The sequence below is a fragment of the Lygodium microphyllum genome, chromosome 14, assembly GCF_053477565.2.
Source record: "Lygodium microphyllum isolate KBCC chromosome 14, Lygodium_microphyllum_v1.1.10, whole genome shotgun sequence".
NCBI lineage: Eukaryota > Viridiplantae > Streptophyta > Polypodiopsida > Schizaeales > Lygodiaceae > Lygodium > Lygodium microphyllum.
In genome coordinates, this window is record NC_141148.1 from 18,330,689 (window position 1) to 18,350,734 (window position 20,046).

Consider the following 20,046-nt stretch of genomic DNA (forward strand, 5'->3'; position numbering starts at 1 on the left):
ACTATTGTTGCTCCCTTCTGTATGCTGTCATGTGCACCAAAAGGACCCTGGGCTACTGTCACCTACTCCTGAAGGGCTCTAAACTTCTGTCACATACTACAGGACTGATCCCTAGTGGTTGCAAATCACATCAACAACCTCTCCTTACTCTCTAACAGCCTTCTTCTCTCACACAATGGCTCGAATAAACTTCCACCAACCCCCAAAAACGTTTTTTCCCTTGCATGGGCAAGTTTTGCTAAGTATCAGTCTTCTAATCCCTTTTTTCACCATTTTCAAATATTAATTTTGAAAATTAATTTAATAATTATCCTAGCACTCCAAAAATTTATTTCCACAAGCTGATAATAAAATTGGCTTACCCAATTTATCTTCCAAGTATCCCTGAGCAATTTTTGGCCCTTAGACCCGCATTAATTAAATAATGAATGCCTAGTCTCTAATGTCCTCATTGACATTAGTGGCCAATAAATTAGACTAGGCCCAAATCTAACACCAGGTACCACCTAATACCTACCAGACATAACTAATTGCAACTTTTGCCTTTGGCACCCACTGCATTCTTAGGGTCCTTGGCTTGTTACCATGAAATAATTGCCATGTGCATCACATGTGCTAAGCAACCCTACACATTTGATTAATAACTTAATCAAATGTTATCAATAAGATTGAAGCATCTTAAAATTTTACATCCCGTGACAAACCTCCCCCTTGAAACCCCTGCAATCGTCCTCCATTGTATTGCATTGTGCCAAAGAAAAGGCATCAACATCACAACATTGGCCACTGTTGTTCAACCATGCCATATGCCCCAAACCTACTAAAAATTTCCAGCTAGCATATACATAACATAAAACTGAAAATTAGTCCACAACTGTTGCTAGAAACCCATTGGATGCATCCATAACTCATGTTTCTCATCAGTTCTGACTTCACAACAATAGTAAACCATATTCTCAACATAAACCATGGCTAAAACTATCAATGGCATTTACTAACATGCTGTTGTCTATGGAACCAGTTGTAAACCATTGAAAACTGAGCATAATCTGACCATAAACTCGTGTTTCTCAATAGTTCTGACTTCACAACAATAGTAAACCATATTCTCAATATAACCATGGCTGAAACTATCAATGGCATTTACTAACATGCTATTGTCCATGGAACCAGCAGTAAACCATTGAAAACTGAGTATAATCTGATCAAAAACTAATCATTTGCTGATCTGAGAACTAATCAGAAACTACTATAAATGTGACCCCAAACCGATCACAAATTGATTGCAAAAATTGACCAGCAATCAATCCAAAGACTGATGCAAAACTGACCCAAAAAGTGACCATAAACAGTTCTCAAACTAATCAAAAACTGAGCTGAAATTGAATAGAATTTGATCTCAAAACTAAGGTAAAAGCTTATGCCCAACTAATCATGAACCGATCCCGAACTGATGCAAAAGTATAGTTTTAGAGCCGCAGTAACAACCATACTCGTCAGCATACATCTCACAATGACTAGCTCATGCAAAACTAACCCAAAAAGTGGCCATAAACAGTTCTCAAACTGATCAAAAACTGAGCTGAAACTGAATAGAATTTGATCTCAAAACTAAGGTAAAAGCTCATGCCCAACTAATTATGAATCGATCCCGAACTGATGCACATTGTTGCAATTCCAACTCAACAAATATGCAACATTATCCTTGCGTGATCCCATCTCACTATCAGAAGAGGTTCTTGTTATAATGCTCAGTTGAATACAATTTCAACACTAGAGCAAAGCTCTTGACCTTCAAACAAGTGCCTCAGGCCCACTGATTCGAGGGAATTAATGGTATCCTAGCGATGAAACCATGAAACCAACCTTCCTCCTCAATTAGGGTGGTAAATAACCTGGTTAAGCACTAATTACAGCAAGCATTAAATTCACATAAATTGAAGATGCACACTTTACCACTTTAATCTTGGACATTGAATATCCTATTGGCCCCAAAATTTACGCTCCTTGCAATGTTTTTTTATCTTATATTGCAAATGGAAGAAGTACAACTAGGATCCTCTAATCTCTTGCATTAATTCAAGTACCTCTTGTTGTCAAAACTAAACAACAAGCCTCCAAACCAATTTGCCTTTTGGTTTGCTTTAGAATTGGCATTCACCCCGCTCTTTGAAAGACAAATTCAACCCCAAATCTTATATTGGTTGGCCGACCTTTTGAATCTCCTTGAAATTCCTCAATTTCAGCTACTGGAATTCAAGTCCTAGGCTCTCAGTTCTGAGAATGCATCCCGAGACGACATTCAAAAACCTAATTTCTGCTATAAATTACAGTTTACATCAAAAATTAACTAAAATCTCTTCTTCTGATGGCTCAAACTCCTAGAAAATGCTAAGATAACTTGAAAGATGGCTAGGGGATGAGAGACAATGTTGTAGAGAGAGAAATTTCAAAGTTTAATTATTTTACTGCTCCAAAACATTAATTCCACCAGCCAAAAATTAAATTGGCTAGGCCAATTTGTCTTCCAAGCATCCCAAGCAATTATTAGCCCTTAGACCGGCATTAATTAATTAATTAATGCCTAGTCTCTAGTGTCACCACTAGCATTAGTGACCAATAAATTGGACTAGGCCCAAATCAGACACCAAATACCACCTGGTACTTGTCAAACATAACTTATTACAACTTTTGCCTTTGGCACCCACTACATCTTTGGGATCCTTGGCCTATTACCATGAAATAAGTGACATGTGCATCACATGTGCTAAACAACCTTGCACATTTGATTAATAACCTAATCAAATGTTATCAGCAAGATTAAAGCATTTTAAAATTTCACGTCCCCATTAACAAGAGGTCTTACCAAGTTACTTCCCACAACAATGTCTAACTCCATTACAAAGATGAAAAATTTTAAAAAATTTACAAGAAATTTTTAACTTTTTTCCAATGATGAAGATGGCCACATAAAAACGGCCCATTTTGCCTTTTAAATGACCAATTCAACTTTTATGCAAGTGTGGATACAAGCTTTTTACAAATGGTTTTAAATTAAATCAACAATGTGGATCCAAATTTATAATAATCTAATTTTTTATAAAGTTGTTAAGATTAAACTGGTTTAGGAGTTGCAAAGTGAACAAAAAGAGCATAAATCCCTTTAAACTTAAGTGGTGTGAAAAGGGCTTTCCTATTAAGCCTTTTAAGCCTTGGTTAAGGCTTTATGAAGGAAATAATGAAATCTTCACAAGCATGTGTAAGCAGCATCTCTTTTCAGCTGCATCGAATCCGATAAAGCTGAGAGTGTATGTCAGTTCAATTCGACCTCGTCAAGAGTCTCTTTCGACACCAAACGATCAAATCTTAAAAAGCTTCAAAGCTGAACCACATAGGAATCTCCAATCTCTCCTCTCTTTTATTTCTAACTCGAGTCCCCCAACTTCCTAGCCAAGAAAGCCCTCAACTTCTCATACAAGCTGCCCCCTGCCCGAGCAATCCTTATGCTTCAGGCATAAGCAACCTCATAAACTGAAGCTTGGCAAGTGCTTCTTAAACAACTAAATACCTTGCTAGAAGTACAAGTAACCTAGAATACCAACTACTTGAGATTGAAACCAACCTTTCAATGGCTACAAAACCCTTTTCTAAAATGGCAACCCTTCAATTCAATCAAAACATATACAATAATAAATGATGAAGAGATGTACCTTGATGCTTCTCTAGAAGGATAGTCCCTTCAAGTGCTCCAAAAACGTCCACATCCTTTGCAAGTCTTCAATCTCACAACCTCAACAAAGGAAGCTTCGATACCATGTAACGTAAGAAAACATGGATTGCAACTAGATATGAAGAGAAGCTATGGAGGATTAAAAAATAGAGATGCACAAACATGATACCTTCACTTCATTGCTTGCTTTGATTCAAGAGCCAAGTACATCGTTTTATAGCTTTTTGGATAGGTCTCTCTTCCTCACTTTGTTTATGGGATAGTAAATCCGCCTTTAGCATATGCCTCTAGCATTACTCATTGCTAAGTATACATGTCTCTAGCACCACTATTTTAACATTGTCCCACATAGGCATGACAAATGCACACCTGAGAACATTGTTAAAGCTCCTCTATCTCCGCCAAACTCTAATGGAGCTCAAAACTAGGAGAGAACTAATACACAAAATGTTAACATTTTAAAGCTCTTCAAACCTTCCAGTAAGATACGTGCCAAGTTAAGGACACCTTTGCCACAATCTCCTTCAAATGACTTTGAAAGACCTTGCAATAAGAAATTCTTCTTACTTTTCAAAAACTCATGATATACACAAAATGCTAGAGTTTGGCAACATCTCATCTCAAGGACAATATTGAGCTACGAGCATCATATAATGGAGACCTAGCTATTATTGGGAGGCCACATGTAGCTAAAGCCACCTTATCTAGCGAACCGTACCTACACATTCCACATCAATAACAAAGCAACTTCCCTAACATCTTGACTCTTTCAGCAAGTACCAACGCTATATAGCCCAGGTTCACATTGTTCTCCTTTTGATCACATCGACTTGTCTTTATAAACAGCTCTAGGAAGAGGAGTTTTTGTATTTGTAGATAGTATTTTAAGGGCATCTTCATACCTTGCTAAGGAATACAATCATCTGGGTTAGAAAGAAAATTTGAGCAACTCCAATTATCCCCATTATATCTTTTCTTTCTTCCGTGTAGCCATCTAACACGTCTTTCGTTATTTTGACCAATCAAAAATCAGAACAAAACCATTTTACCATCTCGCTAGAGGAGATCTAAAATTTGTTTACAGCATTCAGTAGTTCTAGAGTTAGGGAAGAGTTGTGCACTACCATGAACACTATAAGAGATGCAAGTGCTATCTACACAAGGTCGTAATTACTAGTTTTTATGGCTCTTCATTGCTCAGCATTAGTCATCACTTGACTTCCTAATACCTATACATTCTATAGAGGCCTCGAATATGTACCACTTTTGCCAAAATGTGATATCAGATTTATCTTTTCCTCCTAAATCTCCTTTATGGTTTGGGTATGCTAATTTGATAGGACATGATGATGTGCATCTTCCTAACTATTGGTTCAAGAAGGTTCTTTATAAGCTCCTCTACTATAGGCTTGCATCTACTAAGGATATGTTCCTAATCCTCCCATATGACACATATCTTCTAAGCCAAATCTTCAATTATGCTAAGAAGATACATTTTATGATAATTGGGTTTTTATCTAACCAAAGATTCGACTTACCTTATTTACATGGTTATCTTTTATCTTTAGAGACTTGCCAATTGAAGGTCTCTGTTTTCCTTATTCTTGGTTTCTTTGGCTCCTACCATCCTTGCAAGGTTTGCAGTAATTTGAGGCTACTATTGTTCTCAATCCACTGTTGGGGTCTAGGTATCTCCCTTGTTTTCAATTGCAAGACTAGGAATAATCAAGGTCTATAGCAATTGTGGATTCTCGATAGCTTGTAGATAACCACTAGTTTGAGTCTTTGGCTTTATAGAGCTAGTGATTGGCTTCTTTGTTGGAGCTACCACTGATTGTTTTCATAGAAACTTCCATTGATCAAACAAAGAGAAAAGGCAAGCTAGTGCAAAAAAGTAGCACATTCAAAAATCAATCTAGATCTTATTAGCAAATATGTTAGCTCATGTGTGAGTCTGTGCATGCTTTAGGTCTAGGCATTATGTAGATTATTTTAGGCATTTTTTATGGTCTTCATTTCGGTCACGTTTAGCATTTATTACTAGCTAACCAGTATTAAATGCTGGCCGACCTGATCATATTAAGGACATATTTTTGTCCTATTTATTCAGGCTCTTCCTCCTCAGTCAATCAGTCACTCACCATCACACTTGTGGATCTTCTATTGGGGAGAGGAGCCAGTGCCATTGCCCACATCCAGTGACTCACTGTTGTATACAACTATTTTGTGTTCGATATATGGATTCAATTTCCCTAGCATACGTCTAAGTTCCCATCTCTTCAATGTTCCTTCTTTCCTTTCTCTTTGTTCTTGTGTTCAACAGTTTATTTCAGCACATATTTATGATTCCATTGTTGCATCCACTTCTAACATGGTATCAGATTTCAGATTCTGTGCTCTTGTTGTGTTTTCTTTGCAGATTTCAGAACTGTTTTGACCATTACTAATCAAGCGACTGTTGTTCCAACCAAGCACCCTGTTTACTTGCATTTTTTATGACATTAGCATCCATACAGCCTACATCCATACAGCCTACGTCAGCACCTCTACTACCTGTGTGTCTGATCCAACCTGCGTTTTGGTGTTTCTGCACCTCCTCCTGGCTGGGTGACTGCTTATCAGGCAATTCTTGCTATTTCCAGCAATTTCTGGCTGATTTTTTGACTTTTTGCAGCAGAATTCTTCTTGGTTTGGTCAGATTTTAGTGAATACTGCATGTGAACTCTCATTTTTTGCAGTCTGTGCTTGTGGCTTGACTTTGTTTCCTCTCCAAATACCTTCCTTTCTCTCCTTATCTTCTTATCCTCTACAGATGGCTCCTCTATGCACATCCATTGATGATAAGTTACATGGACCTGACTATCTCACATGGAGTGCTGTGATAAAAGCTTGGTTTGTGCAAAAGCAATTATGGCACGTCGTCTATGGAGCTATTCCTCGTCCTAAGCATCCTACTTTGACATCAAATGATTTTGATGAAGACAACCATGAGAAAGCCGTACTTATAACGGATTCGAATGATGGTTGTGTCTATTCGGCCTATTCGGCCGTGCCTATTTGGCCTTGCTTCGATGTATTTCTAAAGAAGTCCTCCCGGTGGTTCCCTCCTGCAAGACATCTTTTGAAGTATGGTCGAAGTTGCAGCTATTGTACACAACACCTTCCCCCATGAGAGCAATCACTCTTTACGAACAACTCCAGCAAATTACATTGGATGCCAAAGATACTGTCCAGTCTTTTCTACTTCATGTGACCCCAATCCAAGACCAGCTTCAGCAAATACAGTCTACCCTTCCAGAGGCTCATCTTATTGGACTTGTACTCTCCAAACTCCCTCGGGTGTTTGATGGAGTGGCGAATGCTTTGAGGGCGCAGACATCATCCACTCCTATCAGTTTTACACATATGATCTCGATACTAGTTGAGCATGAGGCGTCTTTGCAATTATAGGAGTGGCTTTCATCATCTTTTGGCGGTTCTAATGAGGCTTTTACAACTTCAAAGAGGGGCTCAAAGAAGAATCCCCATTATTCCCACTATGGGAAGAAAGGTCATTTACAAAAGGACTGCAAAGAGTTAGTGGCTTCCAGGAAGCAAAAGGAGAAGAAGCCAAAGCACAGGCCAAAGCACAGGCCAAGGTGCAGAAAGGATCAGCTTCTTCGACTCGCGAGAAGGGATTGATGACCCCTTTCTCTGCTGCTTACTAGTGATGGTGATGATGGTATCCCTCACAACTCTCCAGTGCCAGAGAGGGAGTGTGAGAGGGTGGACAAATGCAGCAGCCGCATCTGATCAATACATCTATACAGATACACATGATTCAAAGAGAGACTTCCTTGACACATCGATTAAAATCTAGTAGATTTAATTCCTCGAGCTAGGATTGACATCCAGGTTCATGATGAGCTATCTAAGATTGGTTCCTAGTCATGAGTCCACATGCAGGGACACTTTGGCAATCTAGCCAAAGGCGGGGAGTCCATGGTTAAGTATGTTCCAAAGGCATCTTCAACAAGCTATTCATGTATACTACTAAGAGACATTAGGACAAACATAGAGATATGCTACGATCTTCTCTATTTGCAGGTGCTAGTACAATTGACATCAACATCAGATTTCCTCCGAGGCACCTTGGTGGTGGCTTGCTCACCCACTACTTGGGTATCCATGGTTCTACTTGGTGGTTCTATGTTGTATGGTTTATGATTCGTTATCATTGTATCATTGTATTTGTATCAGATCACCCATGATCTAAGAAAGGGTGTTAGCAGATATGTCAACTCATGTGTGAGCTGTGCATGCTTTAGGGCTAGGCATTATTTAACTTATTATAGCCATTTTTAATTGTCTTCGCTTTGGTCACATTTAGCATTTATTGCTGGTTGACCTAATCATATTGAGGATATACTTTTGTCCTATTTATTCAAGCTCTTCCTCCTCAATCACTCGGTCACTCACCATCACACTTGTGGATCTTCAACTGGGGAGAGGAGCCAATGCCGGTGCCCACAGCCAATGACTCACTATTGTATGCAACTATCTCGTGTTGGATGTATGGATTCCATTTCCCCAGCATACATCTGAGTTCTCCTCTGTATTGTGCTCTTCAGTGTTCCCTCTTTCCTTTCTCTTTTGTCTTGTGTTCAGCAGTTTATTTTAGCACATATTTATGCTTCCATCGCTGCATCCACTTCTGATAGATCCTTAGTAGGAGTAGTTCTTTTGCCACACAAACTTCAAGAAAGTAACCCCACAAAATGGATCCATGTAAGCCAAGCATCAAGATGAGAGCTAAATGTATGCTGCTAACATGGCAAACATTGCAATGTTGTTGTTGAGAGCCTCAAATGCATGCATGATGAACACATACAGACATGAGATAAGGAAAGAGCTTACCACAATTGTTAAATATGAACGTTGGGCAATCATGCTATAGCATGTGGACCTATCTTTGTCTAAGACTAACTAAAAACTAGTGAAAATGGCACACAAGACTTGCTAAATCATTATCTAAATGTTGCAACTTGAAAGTGACCCCACATAATGGATCCATATAAGCCAAGCACCAATATGAGTGCTAAATGTATGTTGCTGACATGGCAAGCATCACAATTTTGTTGAGAGCCTCAAATACAAACACTGAGTGATCATGCAGTAGCGCATGGACCTATCTTCATCTAAGTATAAGACCTACTAAAAACTAGTCAAAATGACACACAATACTTGCAAAATCATCGTCTACATGCTGCAACTGACATAACTTGAGAAGAGAAGTTCCAAATCAAACTAACACATTCAACCACAATCACTCAGAAGCTTCTAAAGAATTTGTAAACAGCAAATGCAACATTTCAGATATTCTAAAAAGTTTGTCGATTACATAATATGTTACAAGAGAAATGGCTCATGGCTCATGCAAAAGCTGAAAAGGAACTCAACAACGATATTATATACATCAAAAGTGGCAGTAATCCACCCACACCTCACCTATGATAGCTTCACCTCACTTTTACATTAGACAACAATAAGTGTTGAATATGCCAGCACCACATATGGTTGCAGTAACAAAGAAAAATGTTTATTGAATGTTGCAACAAGAAAATTAACTGAAAATCAAAAAGCCACTTACTTAGGTGCAGGATAGCGGCTATAAAAAAAACCTTTATGGTCATGCGTCCATGCAATGGAGGAAAATTTCACCTGAAAAGTCAAATAACTCAGCCTGGTTTTATCATTTGACAAGACATTGCATTAAATGATATTCTTATTGAGACTAACCCAAGATAATGAATCCGATTCCCAAGTCTTATCTGCTACTTGCATTACTTTGATGTTGACCCAATCACTACCACTAGAGCTGAGGCCAACAGCCAAGTATGCCCCATTCTCACTAAATGATGAGGTTGATAGTGCTACAGTGCCATCATCACTAAGCTTGTTTGGATCCAAAAGCACTTGGGCCTCTCCTTTTAAGTCGTCCTGGATCAAGATAAAATTTGAAGCTATAAGTGAAGAAGGCAGAAAACATGAGAAAGAACCAAGCTTACGAAAGACACACACTTAAATGTTTACGTGCATGGGTATTTGAAGGTTCAAGTTCAAGCCATCAAATAGAAAGATATTAAGACAAAATATGACACACACAGGCGCACGTGCAGGCATGCACACACACAAAACACAGACCTTGGTGAGAGAAAAATACTAGGAACTTAGCTTTAAAAATGATTGGAAATCAATCTCTTTTATCTTTAATATTGACTTGATAAAGGGATAAGTGCCAATTACCCAGAATCCAGATCCAAATTATGAATGCGTGTGAAAAGCTTGAAATTTGCCAAAAAAACTTGCAGTATGAATTAGTTCCAGATCAAACAGTTTTAATTGCCACAATACAAACACGTGGTTCCTTGTAGCCTGAATAGAATTTTAAATGTTTGGAACTTTAATTTGGTTTATCCCTAGAGGTTCAGTTGCAAGCCTGGAGGTGTCTATACTGCTGTACTTACATTCACCTTCCTGAATAATGGGTAAATGGTCATGTAAGCGAACCTGCATGTACAGCACGCTTTGAGCTTGCAATCCTGTGTTGTAGAAGTAGAAGTATTTGTTCCCTCTTTTGAAAGGGCAATCATATTTTGGATAGTCAAATAGCTCTGTGATCCGATCCTTCAGCTTGGCCCTCAAATCACAAGTGTTTAACACAGTGTTAGTCAATGATCTCTGCTTCTCAATATAATCCTTCACATCTTCTGTCCCTGCATCTTCCAACCTGGAAACGCGGACACCAATGTCACTCCTAAACAAGATCGATCCAATAGTACAACAAATAAGATGCTACAAGATCCTCAGCTCTTTTTAGAATCACATACCAGCGGTAAGGATCAGCGATGAGTACTCCATGATAATCATCAAACACAGATTCATCTCTTTTGAAAGCAGGGTATTCGATAGTTTCTGATACCTCTGGCAAAGAGCCCATCTTATATGACCTCTTGAAACTTGGGAAAGGCCTACCAAACTGAATTGAATATGGAGCAGAGCTATTTGAAGTCAATTGCAGGTTAAGTTTGGATAAATGTGATGTCTTTGGTTTTGTATGGCAAACCAATATCTGATAGCAGCCCGGATGTGCGAGTTTAGCAAGCATAAGTTAATTGTTCTCCGCCTGTTAATGTTAAAAACATCAGGTTGTACTACTTGAAACCAAATTGATGCATCCAACGGATGAATGGTTGGCAGAGTCGACAATGGGTGTTGAAGCAAAGTAAAGACATACAGCATGTAGAGAGTGATTACATCATTCTTAAAAAAGTTTTGATAAGCATCATCATTTTGGCAAAGTAAAGCCATAAAGCATATAAACAGATAGTACATCATTCGTAATAGTCTTGATAAGCATCGTTTTAGCACAAACGTTTGAGATATGTTATGTAGCACTGGAAATGTATCCACATAAAAATGCAAGCGGAAAAGCCCTTAGACAAGCCGTCCTACAGAGCAAATTGGACCGCAGAGAAGGAACATCTCTCTCTCTCTCTCTCTCTCTCTCTCTCTCTCTCTCTCTCTCTCTCTCTCTCTCTCTCACATAAAGAAAGAACAGAAATCCAATATACATCATCAGAAAAACAATCTGTGTGTGTACCACGTATCGAGCTGAATCTTCTGATGCTCACCAAGAGAAGCTTTCCCCGTCAATACGCAACAGAAGAGAAGAGAGAGGAAGAGACTCGAGAGCCCCGAAATTGCCTCTCTCTCTCTCTCTCTCTCAACTTCCCAAGTTTCCGGAATGAAATTTGAAGGGTATGGCCTTTAATAGGAACTCTCCCTTTGTTTGAGGTCCCACGGCCCCCACCCAAATGGCAAGACACTCGAGAGTCACTAGGTCACGACAAGAGCCTCCCTCTTCTTGGAAATGAGCTAAAAGGTGGATGGCCTTAGCACATGACCCTCATCCGCACCACTATGGTACGCAAGGGCATCTAATGGCATGGGCTTGACTTGTCCTATCACTGCAGTGGTAGGATTTGATGGCCGCCCACCCATCCAAGGGCCTTGGACTTATCCTATGACTCGCAACCAAATATCCAAGTTTTCATGGGAATGACAAGCTCTAAATTTTCCAATCTTTGTGGAAGTGCAAAATTCTTTGAAAAATGTTACTAGATTGGCAATTGAGACAAATGCATGTCCAAAACCGATAGTTATTTTAAGGGTATGTTTACATAGATATTGATTTACCTTTAGGGCCTGAGCTTTAGTCTTGACTCTTTACTTTTTAGGTAGGTGACATTCAAAAGGACTTTAGTTTTAACTTTTATGTTATCCTTTTTGTGGGGATTTGAAATTTTAGAAACTTTAGGAATTAGGGCTAAAGAGTCAAGACTAGTGTCTACACGGTCACAATTGTACATTGACTCTAAACTCTGCCACCATTGCTACCCTTTCCAGTGAACACTGGATTGCCAATAGAACTCAAGATTGATGACTTAGGAGTCAGGAGAAGTTGCCAAGCACAGCACTCACCATTGCGCAAGAAAGTCTCTGTTATGTGAACATAATTGGTATGTTGTGAAGCAATGATTCATGAATGCTATGGTTTTGTTGAAGACTAAAGTCTAAAGTCCAATGTCACACTGATCTCGAGAGTCCAATAATAGAAGCTTGAAGTGTGTAGGTAATAGTAGTAATAAGCAGTATAATGATTGTAGTCATTGGCCATAGCGATGCATTGCCATTTGGCATTGGCCCGCCAAGTTGGAGCTTGAGAATTTGAACTTCAAGACTAGGGAGTCGAGACTTAAGAGTCTCATTATTCAGCTAATCATTACAACTTATGTGGCATCATGGCATGACATTGGCCAAACTTGGTATATTTAAACTTTGGAGCATCTTGGGCATTTGCCATTTGGTATTGACAATTGAACTTTGCCTAAAGTAATAGCTCTAATTGGAAAATTATATTTTGTAGGTTTTCATTAGGCGAGTCAACCTATTCATTGGGCTAAAAATCTTGGATACTCTCGAGTCTTGAGCAAGTAATTCAACCTACAACCTTAATTGTACAATATTTATTCTACTTATTTATATAAAACATGAAATTGGTTACACTATCTTAAGTTTTGACATTTTGATTTGATATATTTCGTAGTTTTTGAGAGTCAAGTATTCTTGAAGTTTGCTTGAGGAGTCAAGACATTGGTGTTGAGAAATATGCAATCACACCATATGTGCCTCTTTGTATGGAACAGCTAGGCAAGGAACATGCAGCTCAATCCAGGAAGAGTTGCCTCAATCCCATAGGCACAGTGGAGAAAAGTGGTACCATCCTGCAACTATAAAAGAATGTACTTGATAATCATTTGAATGTTATGCTATTGTACTTTGTATTTTTAGTCTTGTCCATGTCTACTCAAGATTGTGTTTATGAATCCAAGCTAATTTATCTCGGAACCTAATTCACTTGAGCAATAGTTAGTGTGTCTTGTCCATATAAACATGCTTCTTGTCTTTGACTTCCAACCTCCATAGTTAACCTTACTCAAGATCGGTGTTTCTCAACATGTTATCAAAGCCATGGTGAGCATGGTTCAACTTAGCTCACTACTCCTCCACTCCTCACAACCTCTAGTTAGCTCAACTACATAAGATGACTTCATCTCTCACGCCATTTTCACTCTACCTCTCTTTACTGTTGTAGTCAACCAACACCCTGCTCTGTTGGAGCTTCTAGATCTCTCTGTACATGTCATATCTATACGTAATCCCCTTTGGAGACTTCTTCCACTACTTCTAGCACCCGACATTAAGCTACGTCCACTCCAACAATGTGTTTTTTTTCTCCTCATTGTCCATCTCTGCATTCTTTGTGGTCGTACGATCGATGTTGCATGGACAATAAGCTGCAATTCATCCTATGAAGATAGGGCTTTTGAAGTCCACTACACGAGTCTTCCTCCCATTGAGTATTTCATGGTCTAGTTATGTCTGTGAGCTATTGTAATCAAAATATCAAACCTCTATCCCAAAGACCCTAGAATCCACCATAGCCACTTTCATTGAACCTCATATTTCACTTCATTTTCTCACTCCTCTCAGCTCACTCAAGTGTCTACTACTCTGATCTAAGCCTGAACTCAGTTTCCAACAAGATTTATGCACCAAATCAACAAGGAGGGGAAGATTCAACTTCAAACATCAAAGCATAGTGTCTTTTTACACTACTTCCACTTGTGTCTCTCAACATAGTTAGGTTCAACTTTTGTGCTGATCAAATTCCAAAGATTTGTTGCTACTCCTGCATGTTGGGGGTAAAGCCACCTCTGCCTAGCCGCCCGTGTATTACTACATTGATAGTACCCACCACTGCACACTGCAGGTGGCGGGCGCCCATCACAGTCACTTATTCTTTATTCTTTTAGTGATAGTTTGAATAAATGAAGGCCCGGCCACACATTGTGGTTGTTGGAGTTCCCACTTTTGAGTCTCTCTCTCTCTCTTGGAGCTCTCCATCCGCCATAGCTCTCACCGCCAAGCTTCTTCCTCTTGGGCTCTACTTCCCTTTCAACTAGTATCAGAGCAAAGGCATTGGAGCTTTCCCGGCATTCTCTTCAGCTCGGAACTTGAGCTTCAATGGCAGCCATGGCACCTTCATTTGCAGGTATGTTATGATCTCCCGCCTCCTCCCTGATCTTCCGGCCTTCATTTGGCACATTGCAGGGCTGCATCGGAGCCCCCTAATCATTGCCAAGTGCTCACTAGCACTGCTAAAGACCCCCCAGCCCCCAGGAGCAGCTAGCGCAAAATGCGGTGCATTTTTAGGGGGCTGGGCTGATCCCCTCCTGGCATTTCCAACTCCTTTCCCGGCTTCCCGGCATTGTTTGCAACCTTCCCGATCATCTTCGAACTCCCCAGCATTGGATCTTGGCTCCCAACAATCAATACGAGTGCTTCTACCTTTAGCCATTGCTGTATACACAATCCCACGACTGTCAAAAATAGGGCAACACTTGACATTTAATGTTTGATGCTTCTTGGCATTTGCCCATTTAATGCTCGGTGATGCCCGGATGTTATGGAATGCTATCTCTATGCCTTGGGACTGATTTGGAGCAGATTTAGGCACCAATTGAGCTTCATTTGACAATGAATATACTGATGTAATACAGTGGGCTGAAGCTCATTTACTTGGTGTATGCATTGGTTATTAGATACATGGTACTTACTGGAGATTTGAATGATCATACCGATGTATTTGGAGATTGTCAAATGCTTCTTTTTGGTTCCAGAATGCTTTTAAGCTTGGATTAGGCTTCGTCTTGGTCATCATTCACTGGCATTAAGATTGAGTTGGCATGCTTTGGACCGGTTTATGCCTATTGTCACTGCTTGACATTTAGGCTTCTTGCATTTATGCTTTGGTCAGATATGGATGCCACTTGGTTTGCCCATGCTTAACAGTCACTTGGAGCTTCATCTTTGGGTGTATTTGAGCATTTTGGACCTACTAAGCATTACATTTGGTTGTCAGTTACATGCTATTTGATTGCTTTCAGGCTTATGCTTTACGGATCTAAGATAGCTTGGGACTTATGCTTCGGATGTACCCTACTAGAATTTGGAATGTCTGATGCTATGTGCTCGATGTATTTGAGCATTGCTTGCTCTATTTGCATCTGACTTTACTTCCAATGGGAGCCTCTTGGCATATTAGGATATACACAGAGTTTTACTTACACTTGAGCTTGAGCTTGTGGGACAGTTACATACATTTGCTCTCTTGAGAGCTTTATGTCAGCAGTTAGTCTGTAGTGGGCTGATTTGATACACCTATTGGGGCAGGCACCTATCTTTGCCATAGGTTTGTCAGTTTTGTATGCGTCTTGGATAGTTATGCATTGAGCTTCTTGCTCTATCAATTGTGCTTGTGCTTGGTCTCTTCTCTTACCCCGAGACCCATTACATGCATGACTTCTAGACCTATGAGATGTCTCTTGCCTGACAAATTATTGGTTTGACATTTCTTGGTACCTTCTTGCCCCTTGACACTCACTGTTGGATATATCTTGCTACCTGGCAGTTGTAGTAACATATGTATCAATGATTGCTTTACTTTGGGATAGTTTTACATACTTCTGTCATTTATTCCAGCAAGTTGAAATTTGCTGATTTTGAGCACTTGTATGAGGATAATGCTTATTGTTTGATGTTGTCTTGGTCATATTTTGTGGACAGGTGGCTTTCTTGGTGATATCCACTCTTTTAGCCAGTTTTAGCAATGGTTTTAGTGCATTTTCTGCAAATTACAGCAACTTGCAATTTTTTCTTTGATTTGGGACAGTATAGCTGGTCATCTGAAAGACACATCTCTCTTTAACATTGCCAAGTTGGATGGTACCAACTATGGGTATTGGAAGTCCCAGATATGGCAGATTTTGGTGCAGAAGTTGCAGATTAAACCCTTGCGTTTCAAGGGTGTTAAACCCGAGGATATGGATGATGATTGGATGGAAGTCGATGAGTTATGCAAGTCTACCATTATCTTGTCACTCTCCGAAGAAGCCCATCATAATGTTATTGAAGATGAGAATCAGAGTGCATGGAACTTATGGGAGAAGATTCAGGAGCTTTATGCGCAGCAGAGTCCTATGTCACAAATGTATTGGCTGAACCAATTAATAGACCTTCTCATGAAGGAGGGGACATCCCTATCATCTCATTTCAGCCAGTTTCATGCTATCATGAAGAATCTATTGTCATAGGGTATTGAGTTCAAAGACAACTTGCACCCATTGATTCTGCTTGGCACCTTGCCTGAATCATGGGATGTCTTCCATACTGCCATATGCACGAACAACTTGATGGGCTGAAAATCAAAGATGTTGACAGTGCTTTATTGAGTGAGGAAATCAACAAGAGAAATAATTATGCTTCCCGCTCTTCACATGCATTGATCGTTAGAGGTGTCAGACATGGCATACATGATAATGATCATAAGGGCAAGGACTCTTAGAAGTCCATGTCAAAGTCCGTGGATGGAAGTCTGATCTCACATGTCATTATTGTGGAAAGGCAGGATATATTAGGCCGCAATGCCATAAGATGCGCGATGATAAGCGCAAGGAAAAGGGAAAAGAGAAAGTGCAGGAAAAGTCTTTTGAGCGCAGTATTGTACCTACAAAGTCTAGTGTAAAGATAGAAGAGGTTAATGTCATGTAGGCCATTGATTCAGATGAGGATTACATACTTGTAGCTTCTTCATGTAATGCCTTACAGGCTTCTAAGACACATTTTATGTATGCACAGTGCTGGCTTTTGAATTCGCGTGTATCATTTCATGTGACACCCTGTAGAGATTAGTTTCATACCTATCGTGCCATCTCCGGTTCTGTGCATCTCGGTGATGACAAGTCTCTTGACATTATGGACATTAGAGATGTTAGGCTGCAGTTTTCTTTTGGCGATTCTTTTGTTTTGCATGATGTACGTCATGTACTTGCGTTGACTCACAGCCTTATGTCAGCTGGACAGCTTGATAATGCAAGGTATTTTGTGTCTTTTGGAGACTCTGCATGGAAGATTACTCCTGGCAGGCTTGTGCTTGCAAGAGGTGACAAGTCTGGCAGCCTCTATCCCTTACTTGTGTCTGGAGCTACATTGAATCATGTTTTGTCTATGGTTTCTATCCCCCATGTATCCCTCTGGCATGCTCGTTTGGGACATATGCCCCTTAAAGGAATGAAAATGCTACGTGCTTTGCAATATCTTCCGCCTTTTGACTCTTCGCATTTTGATTCTTGTGATCATTGTTTGTATGGTAGGTAGACTAGAAATACACATAAAAAGTCTGGTAAGAAACGCATGGGTGAGCCCTTGGCTCTTGTGCACTCAAATGTATATGAGCCCATGCCATGTCAGTCACTCGATGGGGCAAAGTATTTTGTTACTTTCATAGATGATTACTCACGTAAGGTTTGGGCTTATTCCATAAAGGGAAAATCCGATGTCTTAGACACATTTCAGCATTGCCTTGCATTAGCAGAGAACCACTTTGGGAAAAGGCTAAAATGGCTAAGGTCAGATAATGGGGGTGAGTATGTATCACGTTCTTTTGAGCAGTTTTGTGATGAGTGGGGTATTAAGCGTCAGTTGACTGCCCCTTACACCCCTCCCCAAAATGGTATGGCTTAATGCATGAATAGGACCATTCAGGAAAGGGTCCGTAGCATGCTTAGCCAGGCTGGCTTACCACAACACTTTTGGACTGAGGCATTTACTACTATAGTGCATCTCATTAACAGGTCACCTAGCAGTGGCATTGACTTTCAAGTTGTAGAGGAGGTATGGGCAGGCAAGCCCCCCTCTGATGATCATTTGCATGTCTTTGGATGTGAGGCATTCTGCCATGTGCCCAAGGATAAACACAATAAGCTAGATCCTAAAAGTAACAAATGCATTTTCATTAGCTATGGAGATGCAGAAGAGATGGGTTACCATCTATGGGATTCGTAAGCGCGAAAAGTGATCCGCAGCCATAATGTCATATTTCATGAGGACAAAATGCATATGCAACTTGAGAAAGTGGTTGAAGTACGCAAAATTATATTTCAGGAGGAGCCACCTGCTCCCGTACAGCTCACTCCACGGCCAACTAGACAGCGTGCAGCATTATCTAATGCTCATGGCCCAAATGTTAGACATGCTGATGTTAGACAGTATGTTGGTCAGGTTGCAGAGCCTGTGTTGAGGCGTTCTACTAGAGATAGACGACCTCCTAACCGTTTTGCACCCTCTATGGATTGTGTACTGGTTACAGATGTAGGAGAGCCTCTCACTTATGATGAGGCTATGCCAAGGGGTGATTGTCACTCTTAGGAGAGGGCTATGCAGCCATAGCTTGACTCATTGCATAAGAATCAAACTTGGGATTTGGTTTCCTTGCCTTAGGGTAAGAAGGCTTTGCCATGTAAGTGGGTGTACAAGGTGAAAAGTACCCCTGGATACCCCAAATCAGCATACAAGGCTCGATTGGTTGCTAAGGGGTTCAAGCAGGAGCATGGTGTTGACTTTGATGAAGTCTTTTCTCATGTGGTCAATATGACCACCCTACACTTAGTCTTGGCTTTGGTTGCATAGCTTGACCTGGACTTGTACTAGATGGATGTCAAGACTGATTTTTTACGTAGGGACTTGCATGATGAGATTTACATGGAGCAGCCTAAGGGAGCCAAAGGGCTTTGCAGACCTTGGCAGGGAACACCTAGTGTGTAAGCTAAAGAAGAGTCTATATGGCTTGAAGCAGGCACCTAGGGAATCGTACCATAAGTTTGATGCATTCATGCAATCACACAGGGCTACAGCTGCAGTGCTATGGATCTGTGCTTATACAGGAAGAAAGCATGTGACGGTTCTTTACTGATTTTGATACTCTATGTAGATGACATGCTTTTAGTAGGGACAGCTCATGAGGAGCTAGATTCTCTTAAGACTCGGCTCAAGAAGAGCTTTGAGATGAAAGATCTGGGACATGCCTCTCATATACTTGGTATGCGCATTACACGTGATAGATCTCAGGGACTACTCTATCTGTCAGAGGGAGTATATTCATAAAGTTAGGATGTTAAGCCTATTAGTTGTCCATTACCTTCTCATGTGAAGGTTTCACATGCCGATTGTCCGCAGACAGATGAGCAGAGGGCCAAGATGGCCAAGATTCCCTATGCATCTGCTGTGGGCTGTCTTATGTATGCCATGATAGCCACTCATCCATATATTGCTTTTGCAGATGGGATTGTGGCATGTTATATGGCTACACCTGGCAAGAAACATTGGGATGTTGTGAAGGGTATCATGAGGTACCTAAAGGGCATAGCAGATATGTGTATTTGCTATGGCAGCCAGGATACAAGAGTCATGGGGTACACTGACTCTGATTATGCAGGACATGCAGATAGTAGGAAGTCCACTTCTAGCTGTATGTTCCCTTATGCTGGAGGGGCTATCTCTTGGATGTCCAAGGCGCAAAAGTGTACGGCTCTTTCTACTATAGAGGCCGAGTATATTGCAGCCGGATAGGCTTGCAAGGAGGCTATATGGTTAGGCCGTTTGATTGCAGACCTTGGTATGACACATGCTATGCCTACACTGCATTCAGATTCTATGAGTGCCATTTAGTTGGCCAAGAATTCGGTCTTCCATGCGAAGACGAAACATATTGAGGTCAGGTATCACTTCATTTGTGAGGTCATTGAGGACAGGTATGTTGACCTTGTCAAGATTTCAACTGAGCAGAATCCTACAGACTTGCTCAGAAGAGCCTC

General features: G+C 40.4%; 1 protein-coding gene across 3 annotated transcripts in view; it reads right to left on the reverse strand.

Annotated features, from left to right (window-relative positions):
- The window catches only part of LOC148025377 (uncharacterized), a 58,717-nt gene extending 47,137 nt beyond the window's left edge, over positions 1–11,580 (reverse strand). The window contains exons 1-5 of one of the 3 annotated variants that reach the window (XM_087692467.1): positions 11,404–11,580; positions 10,600–10,895; positions 10,280–10,499; positions 9,509–9,709; positions 9,360–9,430 (exon numbers count right to left, since the gene is read on the reverse strand). In XM_087692467.1, coding sequence (XP_087548593.1) covers positions 9,360–9,430; positions 9,509–9,709; positions 10,280–10,499; positions 10,600–10,877 — 770 coding nt within the window. In that variant the 5' untranslated portion in view covers positions 10,878–10,895; positions 11,404–11,580. Of the gene's footprint in view, positions 1–9,359; positions 9,431–9,508; positions 9,710–10,279; positions 10,500–10,599; positions 10,896–11,372 lie in introns of all 3 variants that reach the window. The other 2 variants (XM_087692469.1, XM_087692466.1) reach the window with 2 other exon arrangements.
- Between the last annotated feature and the right edge of the window lie 8,466 nt (positions 11,581–20,046).